At 44.5% G+C, this 22,318-nt stretch overlaps 4 protein-coding genes across 5 annotated transcripts; 2 read left to right on the top strand and 2 right to left on the bottom strand.

Moving 5' to 3' along the window:
- Positions 1 to 386: 386 nt before the first annotated feature.
- si:ch211-149k23.9 (germ cell-specific gene 1-like protein) lies at positions 387 to 11,133 on the bottom strand. Of its 2 annotated transcripts, XM_010884910.3 has the most exons (7): positions 10,760 to 11,132; positions 8,054 to 10,108; positions 4,054 to 4,236; positions 3,916 to 3,963; positions 3,373 to 3,525; positions 2,324 to 2,435; positions 387 to 2,207 (listed from the first exon to the last, which is right to left on the bottom strand). In XM_010884910.3, exons 2-7 carry the CDS (start codon positions 8,247 to 8,249, stop codon positions 1,829 to 1,831), a joined length of 1,071 nt encoding a protein of 356 aa, XP_010883212.1. In that variant the 5' UTR covers positions 8,250 to 10,108; positions 10,760 to 11,132; the 3' UTR covers positions 387 to 1,828. The 2 variants fall into 2 exon arrangements, with proteins under 2 accessions (XP_010883212.1, XP_010883213.1); XM_010884911.3 differs by lacking the exon at positions 3,373 to 3,525 and having other exon boundaries at positions 10,760 to 11,133.
- A 105-nt stretch (positions 11,134 to 11,238) lies between these two features.
- atg12 (ATG12 autophagy related 12 homolog (S. cerevisiae)) lies at positions 11,239 to 14,008 on the bottom strand. Its single transcript, XM_034289000.1, has 4 exons — positions 13,869 to 14,008; positions 13,374 to 13,510; positions 12,931 to 12,993; positions 11,239 to 11,417 (listed from the first exon to the last, which is right to left on the bottom strand). Exons 1-4 carry the CDS (start codon positions 13,969 to 13,971, stop codon positions 11,358 to 11,360), a joined length of 363 nt encoding a protein of 120 aa, XP_034144891.1. The 5' UTR covers positions 13,972 to 14,008; the 3' UTR covers positions 11,239 to 11,357.
- Positions 13,948 to 17,390, top strand: isoc2 (isochorismatase domain containing 2). The gene is made up of 7 exons (XM_010884913.4): positions 13,948 to 14,030; positions 14,553 to 14,715; positions 16,050 to 16,174; positions 16,359 to 16,571; positions 16,750 to 16,820; positions 16,917 to 17,034; positions 17,236 to 17,390. Coding segments are annotated over exons 2-7 (594 nt in total). The 5' UTR covers positions 13,948 to 14,030; positions 14,553 to 14,714; the 3' UTR covers positions 17,302 to 17,390.
- A 619-nt stretch (positions 17,391 to 18,009) lies between these two features.
- Positions 18,010 to 22,079, top strand: foxj2 (forkhead box J2). Its single transcript, XM_013139305.4, has 9 exons — positions 18,010 to 18,033; positions 18,238 to 18,639; positions 18,721 to 18,795; positions 19,035 to 19,304; positions 19,405 to 20,218; positions 20,399 to 20,539; positions 20,672 to 20,773; positions 20,887 to 21,225; positions 21,635 to 22,079. Exons 2-9 carry the CDS (start codon positions 18,319 to 18,321, stop codon positions 21,736 to 21,738), a joined length of 2,166 nt encoding a protein of 721 aa, XP_012994759.3. The 5' UTR covers positions 18,010 to 18,033; positions 18,238 to 18,318; the 3' UTR covers positions 21,739 to 22,079.
- Positions 22,080 to 22,318: the final 239 nt, after the last annotated feature.

Genomic DNA, 22,318 nt, shown 5'->3' with positions numbered 1-22,318 from the left:
TGTGAAAAGGTTCAATATTGAAGACACCTGGTGCCATACTCTAATCAGCTAATTAACTCAAAACACCTGCAAATGCCTTTAAATGGTCTCTCAGTCTAGTTCTGTTGGCTACACATTCATGGGGAAGACTGCTGACTTGACAGCTGTCCAAAAGACCACCATTGACACCTTGCAGAGATACCACCATTTTCAGAGATACTGCATTTGATACTGCATAGTTGTCAGTTATAATCATCTCAATTAAAAGAAATAAACATTTGAAATATATCAGTCTGTGTGCAATGAATGAAAATAATATAAAGTTTTACTTTTTCAATTACTGAAATAAATAAACTTTTTGATGATATTCTAATTATATGACCAGTGCTGGTCATACAATTAGAATATCATCAAAAAGTTTATTTATTTCAGTAATTCCATATATATATATGAAGGAATCCACCATATGAACTCTGCATATGGTAGATCACACACTTTCATATTATGTGTACAGCAATAAATGTGTGTCAATTTGTCTGTAACATAAAGAAAACTGTATTCAGTAAGAATAGTAAGGTTTCTGCAAGGATTTTCAAAATTCAGAACCATGAAAATATGGGATTGACAAAGGACATGGGTCTTGTGTTTTTGATAGCATTTCCATATGGTTAGATAATCCAGGATTTCCCTATGACTATTCATGCTGTGTATGTACTATGCATGCAAAAGTGTGTGTGTGTGTGTGTGTGTGTGTGTGTGTTACCCGTCATTAAATTGTTAGATTGTTGAGCGTGCATATGTATGATATGCAAGTATTTGTCATTTCAAGGTGTTTTTAATGATTATGAAGTCAAGGGACACAAATTCCAACGCAATTCAAGAATGACCCATTTCTTTCCTGGACCATTTTGTGACCCTCATATACACCTCCCCCTTCCCAGTTCTTTCCTTCTACCATCCAACTCAGGATTACTGTCATAATCTTTAGTCCAGCATCTGAAAGCAGACTGTAAGAAAATCTCTAATCTTTCCTTGTGGCCTCTAGTGTTCAGTCCTTGTGAATGGATTGACTAAGGGAACATCTACAGTGTTCTGCACCCATGCCTAGTTGGCCAAAATACTGTATGTGGGCTTTTATGTTTAGTGAATGTTCACAGTTTATACATAAAGGACTGCATCTACTGTAGTCGATTAATATATTCAGAGGAACTAAGTGCTAAGGATATGTACCTGTTTAGATTGTATGATAGTTGATGGGTTGAAATTGTTAAAATAGAGGGATGGCCTTTTCAAGAATAAGAGATCCAGATCATTAGATCCAATTTAGGGATAGATTAGAAAGATATAGAGCAATACAGATCTTTAGAAAGAAAGCAGAGAAAGTTTATGGACATGAGCAACATAATTCCGTCAACCGACAGAAATCCTAGTTTATTTTATAGCTTCAGAATGGGACCAATTCAAGTGAAAAACATGTTTTATAAAGGTGATGAAGTATTGAATACTTGTAACGAAACAGTTCCCAACACAGACACTTTTACACGTGTACTGTGACAATCGCTTACCAGTAGGCACTGTTGTTGTAACTAATGACAACTCAAGAAGTGTTCACACAAACCAAACATGTCGCTGTCCTCTTTGATAACTGTCAATGAGGGGATGCAGTAGCTCTTCCGGTTACCATGTCCATCATGTTCTAGTCGACACCAGAGAAGTAGATGAACATTCCCCCCACCCTAACAAGGAACTGTTCCCCTCTCACTTTGTGTGTCACGGTTTCTTCCTTGAGCACAGGGTGTTTACATGTTACCCATAGTCCTCCACTCCCCTTTGCCCTGTTCTTCTCTCATTAACACGGTGAGTCAGCCCTTTCTCGCTCCATGGCCTCCTCCATCTCATCCATCTCTCTCTCGCAGTCCTCACAGCCCTCCGGCCCACAACCCCCCACCAACACCAGAGTAGGGACATCCCCGTTCCCCACCCCCATTACGGTTCCGTCCGGTGCCCACGCCACATCGATCATCCCGTCCGGGCACTGCAATAAGCCGCTAACAGAGTAGAGCCCGCCCCCGGGGACCACCTCATCATAGGACGGGGCGTGGCTTGCAGCGCGGGCCTCCTCCAATCGGAGCCTCTGTTTGTGGCGCAGCTCGATGATGGTCTTGGTGTAAGAGTTGAGGGTGAAGACCGCAGCTCCCATACAACAGCTGAATGAGATCCACGCCAGGCTGAGGACAAACCAGGTGCAGAGAGAGCGGGGGATCGTTACACAGAGAGTCCTATGAAAGAAGGGTCTCTAGTAGGGTCCCTAGTAGGGTCTCTCAGAGGGTAAATGAATACTGACGCGAATGACCAGCCGTAGTCCCAAGTCTGGGGCCTCCAGTCTTTAGGGCCGACGATGACGGTCATCTGGAACACGGTGGTGTACATCATGTGGGCCACCATCCCCATCAGACCTGGACAACGGAGGGAGACAGGGTCAACTGGTTCAACAAGTGAACGTCTTGGCTGGTTGAAGGCAGAAGGAGATAAAGACAGAGGGAGAGGTTTGAGTCTGGAGGGGGATACAAGGATACGAACCAGGGTGGCGCACATCCGCCCAATAAAGACGAGGAAGAGATGGATGGAGTGGATGGAGTGGACGGATGGAGTGGATGGAGTGGACGGATGGAGTGGATGGAGTGGACGGATGGAGTGGATGGAGTGGACGGATGGAGTGGATGGAGTGGACGGATGGAGTGGATGGAGTGGATGGAGTGGACGGATGGAGTGGACGGATGGAGTGGACGGATGGAGTGGATGGAGTGGACGGATGGAGTGGATGGAGTGGATGGAGTGGACGGATGGAGTGGACGGATGGAGTGGATGGATGGAGTGGATGGAGTGGACGGATGGAGTGGACGGATGGAGTGGACGGATGGAGTGGATGGAGTGGACGGATGGAGTAGAGAGATGGAATGGATGGATGGAGTAGAGAGATGGAGTGGACGGATGGAGTGGACGGATGGAGTAGAGAGATGGAGTGGATGGATGGAGTAGAGAGATGGAGTGGACGGATGGAGTGGACGGATGGAGTGGACGGATGGAGTAGAGAGATGGAGTGGACGGATGGAGTAGAGAGATGGAGTGGACGGATGGAGTAGAGAGATGGAGTGGACGGTTGGAGTAGAGAGATGGAGTGGACGGTTGGAGTAGAGAGATGGAGTGGACGGTTGGAGTAGACTCAGCCATTCCATCGATTAGATGTATCCCAGAGCTAGCACACCTGAATCAACTTAACTCATTTACAAGCCCTTACCTGTTGAATCAGGTGAGCTAGTTTAGGGCTAAAACTAAACTGAGATGGCTGGGGGGTCCCTAGGAGAGGGTTGTAGATCTTGGTAGAGGCGTTACCTGACAGCACGGTGCAGACGGCAGCATAGGCGTTGATTTTAAGAGCATGCATCTCTTTATGGGAACACAACACCTCCAGCCACATCAACAGAAAGCCTATCCCCAACAGACCGATGTATGTGAACTCAGATATCACTGATAGCCACAACACACCTGGGGACACAAACACACCGTCTCAATGGGACGCCATCCTCAAACCTCTTAAAGGGAGAGAGAGACCTGTTGCCATGAGAAAATAGTAACCAGAAGAGCACAAACAACATAGCAAATACAATCAATATTCATCTGTTTATTTTCCCTTGCTATTCTTATTATATGCAATATAAAACATTCAAAAACGTATGTGTAATGTAATGTTAACATTCTTCCCCTTTATTTTTCCCTTTGTAAACAAATCTTTCCCATGCCAATAAAAGCAGGTACATTTCAACTGAATTAGGAGAGAGGAGAGACAGCAAGACAGAGAATCAGAAAGAGGGAGAAGAGAAAAAAAGAGTAGAAACAGAGAGGGAGTTAGGGTGAGACCAGACCGTTGATTCCCACCTTGTGTTTCCCCAGGAGTAAGATCAATGAAGCTGCGACACTTCTCACCTAGAGGAAAGAATTGGAAGAATTTCAGGACATATTGAAAATATTAAAGAGAAAAGTAGAGAGTGCTTGTGACCTTTTTTTTTTCTGTACCATCAACATGTTTCTCACAGCTCTCCCAGAAGCCAGTGTGGAAGTATCTAAAGGTGTACTTGTCCTCTCCTGTCTCCCAGATGTAGTGGACGGCGTTGGCCAGCTGTCTCTGGCGGATCTTAGCCAGCTCATCTCTCCTCTGGGGGGACAGGGTCCGGTTGTACGGGTTCTGAGTTGGGCTCTCTAGGGACAGGATTACCTTTAGTTCCCATGTTGTTCACCTATCTGTTCTATACAATACATTTTTAGCATTCTCAGTAAAACCCAGATGTCTTTCGGTCATCCTTTCTAAGAAGTGATTGATTGAAATCTCATCCCACTTCACTGGGTGATTGTCGGTACTCTCTAGTTAGACTCACACATGAGGTAATCCCTCTAAATGGATTTTCTCCCAAATCCATCTACAGACCATTGACTACAATGGTATTTCTAACATAAGAAATGTGTGTGTTTGTGTGTGTGTATGTGTGTGTCAGGTGAGTGTCCTGCTGGGCACTGTCCAGATTATGCACACCACAGCTGTCTAACTGGATTACTGGATGCCATCGCATTGGTGTTAATCTCACTAGATTACACAAATCTATTAAGGAAATACAGGCAGGAAAGACAAAACCTTAGGACGCATCTGTATTCCTGACACCTAGTAGGTTCCAACTCAGAAGAAAGTTTTTACATTGAGGAATTTGGAAGAGTCTGGGTGGAAACAAGCAATTATATTACATTCACTGTTAAAAAGCAATCTACCAAGTACAAATGCAGCAGAGTATACACAGTGAAGGTTATGAATATTTTTGTTTTATATAATCTTCTCTGTGCAGGCCACTCAAGTTCCTCCACACCAACCTTGTCGAATAATGTCTTTATGGACCCCTCTTTGTGCACAGGGGCAGAGTCATGCTGAAACAGGAAAGGGCCTTCCCCAAACTGTTGCCACAAAGTTGGAAGCACCAATTGTCTAATGTCTTTGTATCCTGTAGCATTAAGATGACCCTTTACTGCAAGGGGCCTAGCCCTAGCCCAAACCCTAAAACACAGCCCCAGACCGTTATCCCTCCGCCACCAAGCTTTATAGTAAGCATGATGCTCTCTGGTTGGTAGCGTTCTCCTGGCATCTGCCACACCCAGATTCATCCATCAGACTGCCAGATAGTAAAGTGTGATTCCAGAGAATATGTTTCCACTGCTCCAGAGTCCAGTGGCGGCGTGCTTTACACCACTCCAGCCAACGCTTAGTATTGTACATGTTGATGTGAGGATTCCGTACAGCTGCTCGGCCATGAAAATTCATTTTGTGAAGCTCCCGATGCCCAGTTCTTGTGCTGATGTTGCTTCGAGAGGCAGTCTGGAACTCTGTGGTAAGTGATGCAACAGATGATAGGCAATTCTTTTTACATGCTACACGCTTCAGGCTGACATTTCGTGTCTGGGCTGTTGTTACTCCTAGATGCTTACACTTCACAATCATAGCACTTACAGGGGCAGATCTAGTAGGGCAGAAATTTCACAAAATGACTTGTGGCAAAGGTGGCATCCTATGACAGTGCCATGTTTAAAGTCACTGAGCTCTTCAGTAGGACACATTGTATTGCCACTGTTTGTCTATGGAGATTTCATGGCTATGTACTGGATAAAATTGTATGGATGTGGGTGAAACACCTGAACTCAATCTGAAGCGGTGTCCATATACTTTTGGCCTTATTGTAAAGCTACAACTGAGTAATGTTCAAAGTCTCTCGTGCATGCTCAGCATTCTTTAAGGCTTTGGATTTAGGTTGGATTTAGTTTCAACACGTGATGTCCACATGATCTTCAAAGGACTTGCTACAGCAATGAACATCATTCAGGGAAGAGAACATGGTCCAAGTAAGAGATAGAACACTGGTCACACAATGAACCCATAATCTCCTCCGTTCTTCTCCAGAAGGATGCAGGAGTCAGGCCAAAGGACATCCCATCCACCATATGATGAGAGCAGTAAGATGGCGTGATCCTTCTGCCATGAAGCCTTGGTGGTCAGCGTTCCCTCGGTACAGAATGGATAACCGGCTGTAGTCTCCCAGCGTGTCGGGTGTTTAACTCGAGGCAGAGGATGGCAGACTGGTCCAGTCAAGATTGTGGGGCTTGTAGTAGATGTACTTTGTAGCTTCATGTCTGGGAGTTAGTTTTGAGTCCAGGGTTTTCTACAAAGGCTTCTTGGAACACCCTATTGTGGTTCTTCGAGGGAAGCTGACATTGTAATGTGGTTGCCAATTTGTGTGTTCTGGATCAACATCAACCAATGGCCCCCCTGAGTTTATGATGAACCTCCTGTATGCCTGTGCCTGTATGATGGCACCTCCTATAGCCAGAGTGGGTTCATCATTGCCAGATAGGTTTACTGTCCACCCAACTGTCAAAGGGTATATTTCTGCATGTACCCAACTTCATGTAGTTGCGGATTCATTTTCTCATTAAGGGGGCAGACAACAGTTTATACTGGGTATGTTCCTCTCCAAATGTTGCCCATTTGGTCACCAGTATCAAACAGAACACTCACAAAATGGCCATTGATGTTTTTCATGAGGCATTTGGGTGAACTGGAAGGGACAGGCCCATGGCTAGATGTCTGTCTTTGTACTACCAAAACACTGGCTATAGATAGTCACCCCCTGTTATTTTGCATTTAATTCAGATTGCCTCTGATCTTGAACTGTGGCTGGGACTGTCTGATGGTGCTGCCAAAATGGCTACTTTTCCTGCACCTGTGGATGAGACTGTTGCTGTCTTGTAAATCTGTGGATGATGGCCCAAGGTTCATGGATCTCTGGATCACATCTCCGGCATGCATTGCCAAACCTGGACGTCCCCAATAAATCTGAAAACTTGTCTTCTAATTGAACCTTTTTCCTGCGTCTGACAGGCAGGATACTAACAGTTTGCATTCACCACAAATGTCTTTCTTGAATGTGAAGAAATAACAGCTTGTCAGCATTTTAGCAAACTCCAATGAGTGTTAGGCATTGCGATCAGCCACCAGGGGAACATTCTTTTGAAATCAATGAGAGCTGTTATACTGACCATGTTGTCATGTGCAGTCACAGAATCCAGTGTCAAGAAATGGCAAATATTGATTCTCTAAGGTTTCATTTTATCTTGTGAATAGAAGTCGATTTTGGTTATTTTCAGGTGGATCAGGTGTAATATCACTTTAACACGATGCTGCTGGCGAGGCAACCTGACGTGTGTAGTGGAACTGATGTGTTGGACCTCTCGAGCAAACATGTCAACATGGAAATACCCTGAAATTAAAGCTGACAGTCTGCATTTAAAAAGTTACGGGGATCATTTGTAAACCACAACACAATCCGTCACTGTCCAAACAGTTCCAAACGTAATATCACAGACACTGGCGTAGTGTGGTGATACCGGGCCTGGGTGCAAGCTGTCCTCACACGCACCCAATCCCCCCAGGGAGAAAAAAGATATGATGCAGTATATACGCATGTGAAGCCAACCCTGGCATAGAATTACCTCACAGCCAACGTCTGATTAAGATGACCACATTGAACACCACAAAAAATATAAAAAAATTCTCATACAGGCAAAGCACAGGCCCCCCACCCACTACGGGCCGCCCACCCACTAGCTATGCCAGAGAAATGAGTCAGTTAGTTCTCACAGAGAAATGTGTCAGTTAGTTTTCACAGAGAAATGTGTCAGTTATCACAGGGAAATGTGTCAGTTAGTTATCACAGAGAAATGAGTCAGTTAGTTATCACAGAGAAATGAGTCAGTTAGTTATCACACGGAAATGTGTCAGTTACTTATCACAGAGAAATTAGTCAGTTACTTATCACAGAGAAATTAGGCAGTTAGTTATCACAGAGAAATTAGGCAGTTAGTTATCACAAAGAAAATAGTCAGTTAGTTAGAGTGATGCTAAAGCTGGCCATTTACGAAGTCTCAAAGGAAATTACATCACAGTTATGTACTGTAGGTTACAGTTCCATAGGTGACATACCTGTAGTATAGGCTTCACTGTTGTTCTGGCCACAGTTTCTCATCTTCACCGGAGACAGGCAAAGAGGCTTGACCACCTTGTGTGTTCCTTCACACCAGTAGGACGTGCAGAGAGCCAGGATGGACAGAGCCAGAGCCAGAGTGGTCAGGGACAGGGACAACAGGGAACGGGACCGACGAGACAGGTTCTCCAACATGGTGAGTAGGAGAGAAATTTAGGGATAGGCCAAGAGAGGAGGTGTATAGACACAAGGAAGGAGAAAGAGAGAGGAGGTGTATAGAGATCAGGCAGGGGAAAGGGAGGAGATGTATAGATACAAGAGAGATGAATGAGAGAGGAGGTGTATATAGACAGTGCAGGAGAGAGAGAGGAGGTGTATAGAGACTGGGCGGGGAAGAGAGGAGGTATTCAGAGATAGGGAAGGGAAAAGAGAAAGGATGTGTATATAGATAAGGCAGGGGGAAAAGAGAGGTGTTTTATAAAAATAGGGCAGGGTGGATAAGACAGAAGGTGTATAGTCACAAAGGAGGAGAGAGAGGTGGTGTGTAGAGATAGGGCAGGGGGATATGAGAGGTGTGTAGAGATAGGTCAGGCAAAAGAGAGGAGTTGTAGAGAGATAGGTGAGGGGGTAAAGAGATTTACAGAGATAGGGCAGAAGACAAAGGAGGGGTACAGAGATAGGTCAAGGGAAAGTGAGAGGTGTATGGAGATAAGTTAGGGGAAAGAAAATGCGTATAGAAACAGAGCAAGAGAAAGATTAAAAAGGGGAAAGTGAGAGGAGGTGTATAAAGACAGAGCGGGGGAAAGTGAGAGGAGGTGTATAAAGACAGAGCGGGAGAAAGATAGAGCAGGGGAAAGTGAGAGGAGGTGTATAGAGACAGAGCAGGAGAAAAAAAGAAGAGGGTGGTGAAAAGGAGGAGAACAGGATATGTGTCAAAAACAAGATGTGAGAGTGATGGTGAAGAGGATGATGAAAGAATAAAATCAATAAGAACAGTTCAAATAGAACAGAACACAAGAATAATTTATGAGCACTTTACTAAAGGATGGGTGGTAATGGCAGGCCAGATTAGAGCTGGACAAGACTCTGTCAAGTTGATAGACGGGTGGAAAATGACAGATGGACAGAATGTACAAATGAACAAAGGGATTAAGCAGAGAAGAGGGGTCATGCCAGGAGAAAACAAAAGGATTGGGGGAGGACATATGTCTGTCTGGCCAGCGTTGCCTGGTAAGCAGACCTGTTCTAGATCTCTGGGGCTTTTCTTTCCATCCATTCAACTGGGAGTCAACAGATTCCTTGCCCCCAGCCTCCTCTAATCATGGACATTTGAAAGCTTTTGGAAATCTGTGTTATTTAGATTTCTGTCCCCTAACCCTTCACTCTAGCCTTACAGTGGTAGGATACAGTGAGTTCTGATCACACAGACTTCAAACTGGCTACAAGATCCAGTCGTAGGTCATATAATCAGATGGAGAGATATGATTAGAATACATTTCCTTTTGGTACACAAGTGATAAGTCATATTATGACAGGTATGGTATATATTAGTCATAGCACTACTATGGGTGACAGGTCACACAAGTGGTTCACTGTGTTCTTGCATATGGAGTCGCTAGGGTGGGATTAGTACCCCATAGCACCTCTTGATCCATAGCACATTAATAATGAAAAACCTCCTGATTAGGAGGTTCTGGCCTGACTCTACTTTTCATCACAACTTTAAAGAAGTACGGTTTAAAGAAGATGAGGGGAATAAAATCAAGGGATTACTTTTTTGATGAAATTATTAGTTAAGCCTCTGATCTAAATCTAGTGTTGCTGGTAATCCATAGTAAACTGCTCTAATCTGTTTGTGTTAGGTGTGTTGGAGAGTGAAATCCTGGCTCGTACTCCTGGCCTTTCTCTCACATGGCTCTTAATCCGTGCAGTGTTAACACAGGATGGATAAACCAGACTGCTGATCACTTTAAGATCACTAGAATCTTCAAGTCCGTCCCAGTGTGCAACTTTTCAGATTTGCTGTTATTGTTTCGTTAGGCAGTGAGATGGCTCTGTGGAAGAGAACCCAGGTCAGTAACCTAAAACACATGCAAACTCAAATCCACTGGCAAATAGGCAAATATCAAAAGAAAACTAAAACTCTAAAGACCTATACTATACCCGGAAAACCCAATGACCCAACATGTCTCCTCTGCTTTGTTCTCATGGACAACAATGGTCACTACTTTCACAGAATTTCAGTCATTTCAGTTTTGATTTTATGGAAGGATACCATGAAATTCAAAGTAAAGTCAAGAAACTAGCCAGCTATTGGAATCATTCAAACACACCAGTATTGTACATCAGTCCAATCTCCTTTTCAAACTTAACAGCTCATTCCATTCTAAGAATTACTCTAAGAATTTCGCCATCAAAACCCCTGCTTCACTATGACAAAACATTTTCATGAAAAAAATCCTGAGATGACACCAGTCACTCCCAGTTGTTCCCTAAATCTTTCCTCTTATTGTTCCGGTTTTCTTTCATCACTTTTCTTCTCATCTTCCTCTTTTCAGTGTCACTACTTTTGTTGCTCCTGTCAAACACGCTGAAGCATTTACGTTTGCTCCTTTTTTTCTGTCCCTACACCTAGCCTACCCCTGATTTAAGGTTGTTCAGGATTTCAATAACCTTTGGTCAGAATGAGCAGCCACGAACCTTACCTTTTCCAGCCTGACGCTCTGCTCCCTTTTCATTCTCCTCTGCCACTCTCTCTCACGTTCAGCGTTAAGTGCGTGTCCACCAGCCACACTCCTTTTTCTGTCTTTCTTGGGAATTTGTGTCACAGACCCATCCCAAATCCATGTAATCCCTCTAAGTCCATCTGTTACAGTACTTCCATCTCTCTCTTTCACTCACTGCTCCTCCCTCCACTGTCCTAACCCCTGTGCCCTAACCCTAACTCAATATTCCCCCTCTCTTGGCACAGTCTCATTTTATTGTGGAGATTTAGTGTTGCAGGGTTATCGTCTCAATCCATGTGAGGTTATTCATATTACGTGTAGGTTAAGTAACCTGTCTGATAAGGTTATGCCCATGTTCAAGAACTGGTATAACAATGAGTTTTGAGTTGAGTTTTTATATTAATGTATTAAAAAAAATAAAGAATCAGGAGATAATATCAACCACAGATCCAGTTTACTTAATTTAATCACAATTATTTATTTACAGTGGGTTATGTACAGACAAAATGCAAACAAAATTATGTTGACAAGGAGTAGAAATAATGTTGTGTGTGCATTTGAAAAAGGCTAAACATTGTTAACCCCAGGCTTGAGATTTACAGTAATGTAGAACCAGTTTCCCATCACTGCCAAAACACTGAAAAACAGAGAGGGGAGGAGTTACTGTTTTAAAAGAATAGAAAGCAGAGAACAAAACAACAGTCAGAGTATTTTGCAGGTCATTAATGCATAGGGTTAAGGCCATGGTCAAGACCACAGATCAAGATAAGGTCCAGATAAAACAAGACTCTCAGACCAGGCCAAATCTGTTTAAAAGTGGTGGAACACTAGTGTGAATCAGTGACACTTCATGTCATGTAAATAACTTCACAGACAGAACCAAGCTAGCCTAGCGACTTGTTGCCCCAAACTAAAATTTACAAAAATTCCACAGATTACTAGCCTAATCTATTTGATTCCACGGCCATCATCAAAAACATGAAAATAAATGAGTTACTGACATTACGTGTGTCCGGATCATACAGGATCCTTGGCGACATGACCCCTGGCAACATGGTCCCTCCAACTATCTGTGCCCTACCTAGATCTCCCAGCAGACACAGGACAGTCAGGATTTGTGTCTTCCAAAGCACATCTGACATCCTGGTTCTTGTCACGCTGCTCAAACAACCAGGAAGTCTAAACTGGAATCCTTATGTGCCGGACAGAACACACACAGACACAACAGCCTTCCATCTCATTTGAGCTCACAGGCGCTGCGGTCAAGGAAACTATAATCTAACACTAACCCTTCAAACCCGGAATGTGCTGGCCGATTGCACAACCCTTCAACGGACCAGCGAGCAAATCCTCAGGCAGGATTCCAACCCTGGTCCCTCAATGATGCAGCTAACTGGCAGGATTCCAACCCTGGTCCCTCAATGATGCAGCTAACTGTGGGGCAGTGACTTCACCTCTGCACCATACTAGGGCCCCCAAAAGTTAAATTGTGAGGAGTAATTATTTTTAAGTCTTAAAATGCTTATTGGTGTGTATAATGGTATTTGATGAGCATCTAACAAGGCCTAAATACAGTGACCCAAATGGTTTCATAGTTGATTGCAACTTTACGTGAAGACCGTCGGGAACCGCTGACTAAAACCACTTGAACATATGTTGATGTATGCCGATTCACACGCTTCTATCAAGAACAATCTTTTTCAAGGTAAATCGTCATCAGTGCAAGCAGACTTACTACTAGCTTTAAATTATATAAAAAGGACCTATACCACAGAGAGATGTTTGAATCAGCAGTATTTATTTAACTGCTGTCCCAGTCTGCTACTAAACACGTTCATGACAAAACGATCTGGCAAACACAACATTTGCAATGCCTTCACTGGGCGTGGGGGAAGAACGTTTCCTGAAGTGCAAAGCCCCAATAGAACTCTTAGTGAGGAGCCGTTGCTACATTCAAAGCATTTTTGAAATTGCTGACTAATACAGTACCTTCCTGGTGCCTGGGACCCGTCCCTGAACTACAGTCTCACAGGGAAACGGCTCCCTTAGAGCCCCCTCTCTTGGTCTACTCACCACAGGACAAATACATAACTGAGAAGCAGAGAATGTACATAGGCCTCCAAAAACACATGTCAATGAAAAGTACTAACCTCAAACAAGACTCCTACTTCTTGATCAGGAGAGGGTGAAAATGACTGGTTGACATAAATGAACTTAGAGAGAGAGAAAAAAACAACTGTAAGTGAAAGCCAATCATGTGTGTTCAGAATCACCAATCAAACAAGATACAACCTGCAGAGACCCTATAGTCAAATAAGAAAGTGTAAGTGAGCGTATACCGAGGTCCCGCCAGTCCACCTCACCAGAATAGGCTACCTGTAGTTCAATGATTGTCAAACCTCTCCTGGGAACCCCCAGTCAGTTAATCTACTAGATGTATTGCACAGTTAATACACATCAAGTCCTTTTCTGATTCGTTCAGATGAAGTAGTTCAAGGCTGCAATCAAGTTTTTACATGGTTGGGGATGCAGTGGAAATATTTGGGAACCACTGCTGTAGATGAAGGGAAGACACTAGCATGTAATGTCTCACCAGCTGTTCGTTGGGCTCCATCTTGAGAAAGCGAGATATGAACTGTGAGAGTGATTGCACCGTCCTCCCTTTCTCCACCGACCATTTCTTAGTCTTCATGATAGGAGTATCACCGACGGCCTTTAGCAACACATCAACTGGGGTCGATGAGCCAGAGCGGGGGGGGGGGGTTGAGAGAGAGAACATATATTTTGCATATGAGTTAATATAAATGTTTTATATTTGATGCAGTAAGACAATATATGCAATAAATAGTCAGGCTAGGAAAACGATAGCCATTCAGTCAATGCCCGCCCTGCTTGAAATGTATGCAAATTCCTGACCCTCCATTCGCTGTGTTCAAAACGATTTAACATCTATTGGCTGAAAGAACTTTCAATCAATGTGTTCCGGGTCACATTTGCGGAAGCTTAAAACGTCGATTCGACTGTAAACAGAAACCACGATATCTACAGCTGGAAAATGAACTGAGTCAAACACTCTTGCATAACTTACTTTTTTTCTTTTCGTCTGTCGTTCCCGAGTCTTCAGTAGGCTGTTGTGTGGTTGAAGGGTCACATTTTTGCGTTTCTGTGGGAGACTCTGCATTGTCAGACATCTTCAGACAAAGATAGTCCACAAACTCTAGCGGCTGAGTGGGCAGAACCTAGGAAGAAGGTGGGCTGAACCAAGCACAAGGGCGCGTTCTATTATTTATTTTTTCGTTTGGGAACGCTCTGGAGTGCGCGTGTGCAGTAACTCACTTTGCATACATAAACATCGCATGTTTAGAAACTTTGATTACGGCCAAAAACTAGTAAATACTAATATTACCAAACTTTTAAATATATTTCAATATTGTGGATTTGGAATCTATCAGAAATCCTGTCACCTGGGTTTCTGGAAGTAACAACAGGAGGCGTCCAATTTTTACATCCGGTGAACCATCTGGTTTCTCGCGGGTACTGGACTCTCCTGAGTCAGTTAATCAGATAATGAAGGACGCTCGTTGAAAACGCGTAATGACATTGGCCGGAACAAGTTTATGCATACCATTCGATTGGTTTAATAAGAGTTGGGGGCGTTTTTTATAGTACTGTGTGATCACTGTTAGATTGTTATGGTTTTCAGAATTGTCGTAAAGTTGTGATGTATTGACATTCTATTTTACAGCATAATCTAACAATTGTCTACTTCTAGGGTGATCTCATTTTTGAATTTCAGAAGGTGCGTGTTGTTTGTTTATCCTTCAAAACTGGGGGGCGTCATCTGTCCAACGAAGTCAAGTTGGACCAAAGACTGAACATTCAGTAATTGGTACATTTCCAGTGCCATTCCACACGTAGGACCTCCACTAGCAACAGTAAGTTGGTTCCATTAGTTGTGCCGTTTTTTTTTAATTTCAGTTCAAAATGTTATTCTTCACAGACAAACCTTCACAAGCTACAAATTGTATACAAAGTTGACAGCGAAATGGATACAATTATGCTAATTCATTGCATGGAACCATTTGTCATTTGTAAATAAAAATACAGCATGACATTGCAATAATGACATGCCCGGGTTAAATTGGGATTTGGGAGCTGAAAGGACTATTTGTCCATATTTTCAGGCATATGTGCTTTATTAGCAGTAAGGGGGGCAATATACCATGGCAAAGAACTGCCCTTTGGCACAACAGATTGCAGTTGTGCCAAAGAACAGTGCTTAACCCCCAGCTCTTAACCTCCTAACTGCCTTTTTCCTTCCCTATAAGCTGGGTGGTCTGAATCCTAAATGCATGGCTGATAGCCTTGGCATCTGTAAGCAATAATGAATAAGGGGGAGTGGTATATGGTTAAGAGCTGTTCTTAGGCACAACACATTGCCTGGACACAGTGCTTAGCTGTGGTATATTGGCAATATATCATTAACCCCCAAGACGCCATATGGCTCTTATAAACCAGTTAAAAACACAATTAGAGCGGTAAAAAGTGATGTCATGCCTCTGGGATATGGTCTCATATACCACAGTGATCAGCATTCAGGATTCAAACAACATCACTAGCTGATTGTGTTGTTAACTGGTCTGTAAGAGCAGTAAGGTTTCTCAGTGGTTTGTGACATTTGTACATTTGTGACCAATTTGTAATATATTACCATAATACCAAGGCTAAGCTCACTTTCCAGGCACTTTGCAATGTCTAAGTACAGCTCTTAAGCAGGATATATTGGCAATATACCACACCGCCTTATTACAACTACATTGCGATTAACTGTTACAATTTGCCCTGGTCTTCCTTATGCCCTCAACGATGTTGCAGAGCATTGTTGAATCAGTCTGTTCTGCTGCCAGTGTATCAGCCCCCGAGTAGCATTAGCGAGGTAAGGACAGCAGGGATGTTTTATCAATCCAGTACCTTGCCCTTCACCTTCAAACCCCTGGACAGGGTCTGGGCATGCACGTCTCTGTTCCTGTTTGCAGTATAAATAATCCTCCGGAGGATTTGTATTTTTTTTACATAGCTGACTTGTTGAACCACAGGGCTGGCTGATTTTGCTGAAAAAAGTTGGTATTCATTTTGCATTACTATTTAAAATGTGCCTACCCAAAGGCCTAACTTAACTGCTGGTCTTTACTCGTCTGAATCTTCCCAGTTCAGCTCCCCTTTGATAAAGCATGGTCTCTCCCTTGTTTCTCCATTCATGCTCTCTCAGTGGCAGCGATTGGCAGACTGTCAACCAAGGGCTCAGTGCTCTTACTGTGTGACATGCAGGAGAAATTCAGACCCAACATCTTCCAGTTCACCAACATTGTCAGCAATGCAGCTAGGCTGCTACAGGTGCTACTACCACACAACACATACGCACACACAGTGTTACTACAGTTCATTTCAATGTCCACGTACAAATACACACTAGTGCTACTACTTTCACCGCACGCAACTTTACAAAACATACACACTATACTTTTACCTCAGCTCCTCTCCAAATCCATGATATGCACTGTTTTCCATGTTCTCCCAGGCAGCCCGTATTCTGGGCATCCCTCCCATTGTGACAGAACAGTACCCTAAAGGTCTGGGACCTACGGTGCCTGAACTGGGGGCTGGGGACCTGACAGCCCACGCCAAAACCACCTTCACCATGATGACCGAGCCAGTGGAGAAGGAGCTCAAAGCCCTGGGGGACCCCAAGACGGCCATCCTCTGTGGGATTGAGGCACAGGCGTGCATCGCGGTGAGACCCCGGGGCATTGAGCGACTGGAGTTTGCCTTTAATCTCAGATCTGGGATCAGCTTCACCCCTACCCGTTTCAATATGGGGCTTGTCGATTCTGACCCTTAGGAACGAGAGACATTTGAATTGAGCTTTACTGTAAATTGGGGTAATTATCTGTTGTTCTCCCCCCGATCAGTGCACAACCTTTGACCTGTTGGAAAGGGGCATGGAGGTCCATATTGTGGCTGATGCCGTATCATCCAGAACGTACGTCTGCGTTGCTTACTTTTTCTCCTAAATGACATAATGCTCAGATTTTCACTGGTTGACAATTACTGTTGGTCCTGCTACTTCTACTCCCAGCCAGACAGACCGATTGTTTTCCCTATCCCGGTTGAGGCAGAGCGGGGCCTTCCTAACCACCACAGAGGCTGTCTTACTACAGCTGGTACAAGATGCCAAGCACCCCAAATTCAAAGAGGTAACGTTCTGTCGGCCCCGCCTTTCAGTTAACACACTGCATCTGTTATCATTTATTAGCTAGGTATGGGATTAAACAATGTCACGTTACATGTCAATTACATATGTTCATACAAAAGTTGTTTCCTTTTGTTTAAGCCTGTATCTGGTAAATGGTGTTCTGCGCTGGATGATTGTGATGTTATGATGTTTACTTCCACAGATTCAGAAGCTTTTGGTACAACCATCTCCTGACACTGCCCTGCTAGCCTTCTTCAGCTCTCTATAGAGAATGTAATCTCCTTCCTTTTGTCTGTTAATACATCTGAATGACTGTAAACACAAGTACAGCAATAAAACCAATGTGTTTATTCTCAATACGGACTCCTGTGTTTCATTATTAATATGTTTAGATTGTTAATCAGCTCTAAATGGGTGTAAAAAGGGAGACATCCAGAAGGTAGTTTATACACGAGGCCTTTATTGATCTTTTATTACTGGTGTGACTTGTCACTGTGTCTGTCACTTTCTCCATTTATGCTGATTGGCTTACAGCATTCCTTCTCTCCACATTCAACAGTCCACAGGAGACAGACGAAGCAGACTCATTAGTTACTTTAGCATTTTCAGGCTAATATCACAAGGATTGTAAAGGTATTGTATTCTAATCCTGCTACTTTAGCAATTTCACACTCGTCCAGCAGGTCAGGGGGTGTAGACAACCCTTTAGGGGCGGAGGAACAAAATGTGATGTCACTGGAGAGGGAGGAGTTGATGACATTCAGAGACAGTCTGAAAGGGAGGGGAAGAAAAAGGAAGCAGTATCTGAGGTATGTTTTTTTTTTCCCTCCTCCACACCAGACAACTTTCAAAGAGAAAAGACGATAAGAAAGCCGGTGTGGCTCATCAGATTGGGAACGTGAGAGAGCAAAGAGAGAGGGAAAAGAAGACCACTCGGAAGCTTCATGAGAACATCAAATATTAACAGTGTCTGAGGCCTTCATTGACCAGGGAGGAAGAGGTAAGTAAACACAACTATTCACACTGCAAGAGCAACGATCCATCGCAAGGCCATTCTCTAACGCAAGTGTTATATTCCCGTTGCAACACAGTGTCAACGGTATCTAAAGCGGCAGTGTTGAACACAGTATTGCATCACTGAAAATCTCACTGTAATGTCCTAGTAAATCTTCTGTAATGGTTCTCATGTATGTTGTATCAGCAGATAGGAAGCTGTGATCCCGGAGGCCCGGGGACCTTATTTCCAACCAGCACAGCTCAGACAGACAGACAAAACAGAGAGAGAATGTCTTCTGACCTGGACTCAAGTCTAACCAGCATGGACTGGCTCCCACAACTGGGAATCAGCTCACTGCGTTCAGGGAAAGAGAGAGGAGGAGAAAGGGAGAGAACGAAGGAGAAAGGGAGGGAGAGAGGTAATCTGCCTCCCCCCATCCCGGCCCCCACTCAGTCCTCCAGCACCAAAGGGAAACCCCCTCATAGCTATGCCACACTCATCGCCATGGCAATAGAGGCTGCCCCTGGCAGAAAGTTGAGTTTGAATGACATCTACACATGGATCAGTGATAAGTTCCCCTACTACAGCAGAACAGGAAGGGGCTGGAAGGTACAGTGCTCCCTACTTACAGATAAGTCCAAGGTTGGGGGTTTCTTGCATTAAAATATGAGCCCTTCTTTTGTTTCCCAGAACTCCATCCGCCACAACCTGTCCCTCAATAAATGCTTCCGGAAGGTTCCTCGACCCCAGAGTGACCCTGGAAAGGTAACAGATACAGTGTGAATGTTTACAACTAACCCTATTTTATTTAAAACAAAACATGAATGGCTGATCAGTCCGTGATCCACTGTTCTGTGAATTTCTTGGACTGGAAATAAATAAAAACATTTGCAATATCTTTCAGTTAGAAAGAAACACTGAATATATTACAGTGTTAAGAACACGTTTTATTACGTTGTTGCAATACTTCTAAATTGAGAGCCCTCTCCCTCCTGTTTTCCCAGGGTTCCTATTGGACAATGGATGAAGCGCCTGAGCCCAGTCTGCTGAAAGGAATAAAGCGTCCATACCCGTCAGAGGAGGAGGAAGAGGAGAATCTGGGAGACGAGGCATCTATCCAGGACCCCCATGCTTCTGTAGCAGAGAAAGGGGCATCCCCCCAGGGGTCCATGCAGCTCCTCCAGGCAGACCATGAAACACCTTTAGCACCACCACAGGGACCTTCTCCTCACCCATCATCCCATGGACCCTCCCTATCCCCCCCACCCTGCAAGGTAGAGCAAGTTTAGTCCCAACTCACCTATTTGGTAGATTAAGATGAAATGGGTTTAACGATCTAATACCATGATGTTCTCTCTCACCTTGATTCTACAGCAGCAGCCCCTCGTCTTCACTCCCTCTGCCCCCCATCCCACTGTCTTCCCCTCTACTGTCCCATCAACTGTCCCCTCTCCCTCTGCCCCCCATCCCACTGTCTTCCCCTCTACTGTCCCATCAACTGTCCCCTCTCCCTCTGCCCCCCATCCCACTGTCTTCCCTTCTACTGTCCCCTCTCCCTCTGCCCCCCATCCCACTGTCTTCCCCTCTACTGTCCCCTCTCCCTCTGCCCCCCATCCCACTGTCTTCCCCTCTACTGTCCCCTTTACTGTCCCCTCTCCCTCTGCCCGCCATCCCACTGTCTTCCCCTCTACTGTCCCCTTTACTGTCCCCTCTCCCTCTGCCCCCCATCCCACTGTCTTCCCCTCTACTGTCCCCTTTACTGTCCCCTCTCCCTCTGCCCCCCATCCCACTGTCTTCCCCTCTACTGTCCCCTTTACTGTCCCCTCTCCCTCTGCCCCCCATCCCACTGTCTTCCCCTCTACTGTCCCATCAACTGTCCCCTCTCCCTCTGCCCCCCATCCCACTGTCTTCCCCTCTGCTGTCCCTTCCACTGCCTCCTCTCTGCCTCCTCATTCTTTCCCTAGTCCTTCCATCACTCTCTCTACTGTCCCCTCGTCTGTCTCCCCTCCAACTCTCCCCTCTTATTCAGCTCCTCCTCAGCCTGTCCCCTCTCTTTACGTAGCCTCTGCCTCGTCTCACTCCTGTGAACCCCCTCTCCGTTTCTCCTTCTCTGATCTGAACCTGCCAGACCTGTACACCTCCTTCCAGTCCCTCTGCAGGAGTGTCAGGGAGAGAGTGACCTCACAATGTAAGTTCTCATTCACTGTCTGAAGTGTTTTCATGTAAGTTGCTGTGCCATCCGTGTTTATGTGACAGATGATGGTTGGGATTCACCCATAACAACTATTGGCTAACTATTGGCTAACACTGCCATGCCAGTCTGATTGAATGAGCCTAAGTCTCTTTTTATGTCTGCCTCTCTTTGTAGCGGACACGGGAACCTTCTTTGGGTTAACCAATGAGAGTAGCCAACTGCACACCCCAACCCTCCCCCCTCTCTCCCCTCACCCCATGCCCTCTGTAGTCCCCGGGTCTGTTCCTGAGGCCGAAAAACACTCTCGCAGCAATGGTGAGTACAGCTACGGAATAAATCTTAACAACTGCTCAACTGGGTCCGTTGGCATGTCACTGCTTTGTATAGATATTATGAGACCATAACCCACTGTTTGACATACTGGAACTCTCTTTCTGTCTTTTGTAGTGGTGCCACCGGACTGGTTCAGTACCACAGACTCTCTTAAGGAGAGTTTTCGGATCGCCAGCAGTCTGGACTGGGCTAACATAGACCTCACCAGTCACCCAGGTTAATAAACAAACTACTGATTATTGTATCTATTTTTTTTTTACATTGTGTCCACGTGAATCTTCCTCTGCTTCCTTCATGCTGTTCATTTTTGCATGTCCTCTCTCCTCCAGACCTTCTGGAGAGCATGCGCCAGGCCTCGCTCTGTGATTGGGCGCTGGAACCGATGCTCTTCACCTCACTCTGTGATTCACTGAACCGCTTCTTCACTGAGAAGGGCCTAATTGGCTCCTCCAGGAGCAATTCCCCATTGGCCCATGTTCCACCTGAGTCTCCCCTCACTTCACCTATTCACAACCCCCCCACCCTGGCCAGCCTGACCCACCCCTCTCCTCTTGCCTACCCTCCACTGGCCCCCTCCTCAGGCAGTGGGCAGCCCGCCAAGAGGCCCCCCCAGGCCCAGAGCCTACAGAGGCCAGCCCTGACCCAGCCTGCAGCCCCCCAGACCAACGGTGAGAACTCAAGCATGGGCACATGAAGACTTTTTAAAACGCTGGCAGTGTTTTAGCTTCAATACTTCCAGTACCATAGTGGTGTATGGAAGGCTTTACGAATACTGGATCTTGTCTTTTCTAGCAGGGTTAGCTTTATTCTGTTGGCCCGGGAGGGGAGATTTAGTCAAATGTAGCAGGCATGATAGTTCATCACTTTGACATAATCAAATAGTTGCTTTCTGTTTCCTTGCAACTACTGGCCCCTTTCAGCACTGTTGTGACATCACACTGTGAAAGGCGATAAGAAAGAGGAAGTGGTAATACCAAGAGAAGTGAAAATAGTTTAGAAAGGGCCTTCCATTTTCCAATCAACAACGCTGAGCTATGTTCTTCCTCTTCTCTCCACTCCTCACCCTTTCTCTCACAGCTGGGATCCAACTTCAACCTAGACCCCACCCCCCTATGAAACATCACCATAGCAACAGTGAAGAGATTCAAGATGACTTTGACTGGGACTCGTTGATCGCTTGACAGTGATTTCTGTATATCCTTGCCATTTTATTAGGTCAACTGGATCAGTGTTGACACTATAACAGACCAAGGGTCAGATTACTCTCCTCAAAATCTTACTTGTACCATTAGGAGCAAATGTTAAACTGACCTTAGATCAGCCTACACTGAGGGGGCGCATATACAAAACACTACACCCTATATATATTGTAACACAGGTTATAGATTATGACTGAATGCTATATTCTTCTAGCGAAATGTTTGAGTGTTTTTTGGTTTCCACTTAATTACTGTAATTGGTTATGCTAATAAAATAATTGGCTATGCTAATAAAATATTGAAAAGCAAACTGTCATTTTTCCCTTTCAGATCATAGTAGACAGATTAATAACACAAGGAAGCAGGCTTTTTTTATTTCTGAAATGTATTTAGATTTTTTTTGTATTTTACTTTTCAAATGTGAATGTTCACAGATAACACCACACAAAATTTGACCTTACCCGATAAGAGATCTTTTGTTGTTGATATAAAATAACAATAAATTCTTCAAACTAAATTAAAAGAAACAGCATGGAGTATATCATCAAATCCCATTGTTTTT

This window comes from Esox lucius, chromosome 20 (assembly GCF_011004845.1).
Source record: "Esox lucius isolate fEsoLuc1 chromosome 20, fEsoLuc1.pri, whole genome shotgun sequence".
Lineage (NCBI taxonomy): Eukaryota > Metazoa > Chordata > Actinopteri > Esociformes > Esocidae > Esox > Esox lucius.
The sequence above is the reverse complement of the archived record's forward strand: the minus strand, read 5'-3'. Positions and strand labels throughout refer to the sequence as shown.

Excerpts from the sequence above, each read along its gene's own strand:
- si:ch211-149k23.9 (XM_010884910.3), bottom strand. The coding sequence starts at position 8,249 with ATGTTGGAGAACCTGTCTCGTCGGTCCCGTTCCCTGTTGTCCCTGTCC. Across the intron at positions 3,526-3,915 it reads TACTCCTGGGGAAACACAAG|GTGTGTTGTGGCTATCAGTG; the intron begins GTGGGAATCAAC and ends TTGTGTCCCCAG. Across the intron at positions 2,436-3,372 it reads CGTCTGCACCGTGCTGTCAG|GTCTGATGGGGATGGTGGCC; the intron begins GTAACGCCTCTA and ends TCCGTTGTCCAG.
- foxj2 (XM_013139305.4), top strand. The coding sequence starts at position 18,319 with ATGTCTTCTGACCTGGACTCAAGTCTAACCAGCATGGACTGGCTCCCA. Across the intron at positions 18,796-19,034 it reads CCCAGAGTGACCCTGGAAAG|GGTTCCTATTGGACAATGGA; the intron begins GTAACAGATACA and ends CTGTTTTCCCAG. Across the intron at positions 20,540-20,671 it reads AAAACACTCTCGCAGCAATG|TGGTGCCACCGGACTGGTTC; the intron begins GTGAGTACAGCT and ends TGTCTTTTGTAG.
- isoc2 (XM_010884913.4), top strand. Across the intron at positions 16,175-16,358 it reads ATGCAGCTAGGCTGCTACAG|GCAGCCCGTATTCTGGGCAT; the intron begins GTGCTACTACCA and ends ATGTTCTCCCAG. Across the intron at positions 16,572-16,749 it reads AGGCACAGGCGTGCATCGCG|TGCACAACCTTTGACCTGTT; the intron begins GTGAGACCCCGG and ends CCCCCCGATCAG.
- atg12 (XM_034289000.1), bottom strand. The coding sequence starts at position 13,971 with ATGTCTGACAATGCAGAGTCTCCCACAGAAACGCAAAAATGTGACCCT. Across the intron at positions 13,511-13,868 it reads GACAGACGAAAAGAAAAAAA|TTGATGTGTTGCTAAAGGCC; the intron begins GTAAGTTATGCA and ends CATCGACCCCAG. Across the intron at positions 12,994-13,373 it reads TGGAGCCCAACGAACAGCTG|TTCATTTATGTCAACCAGTC; the intron begins GTGAGACATTAC and ends TCTCTCTCTAAG.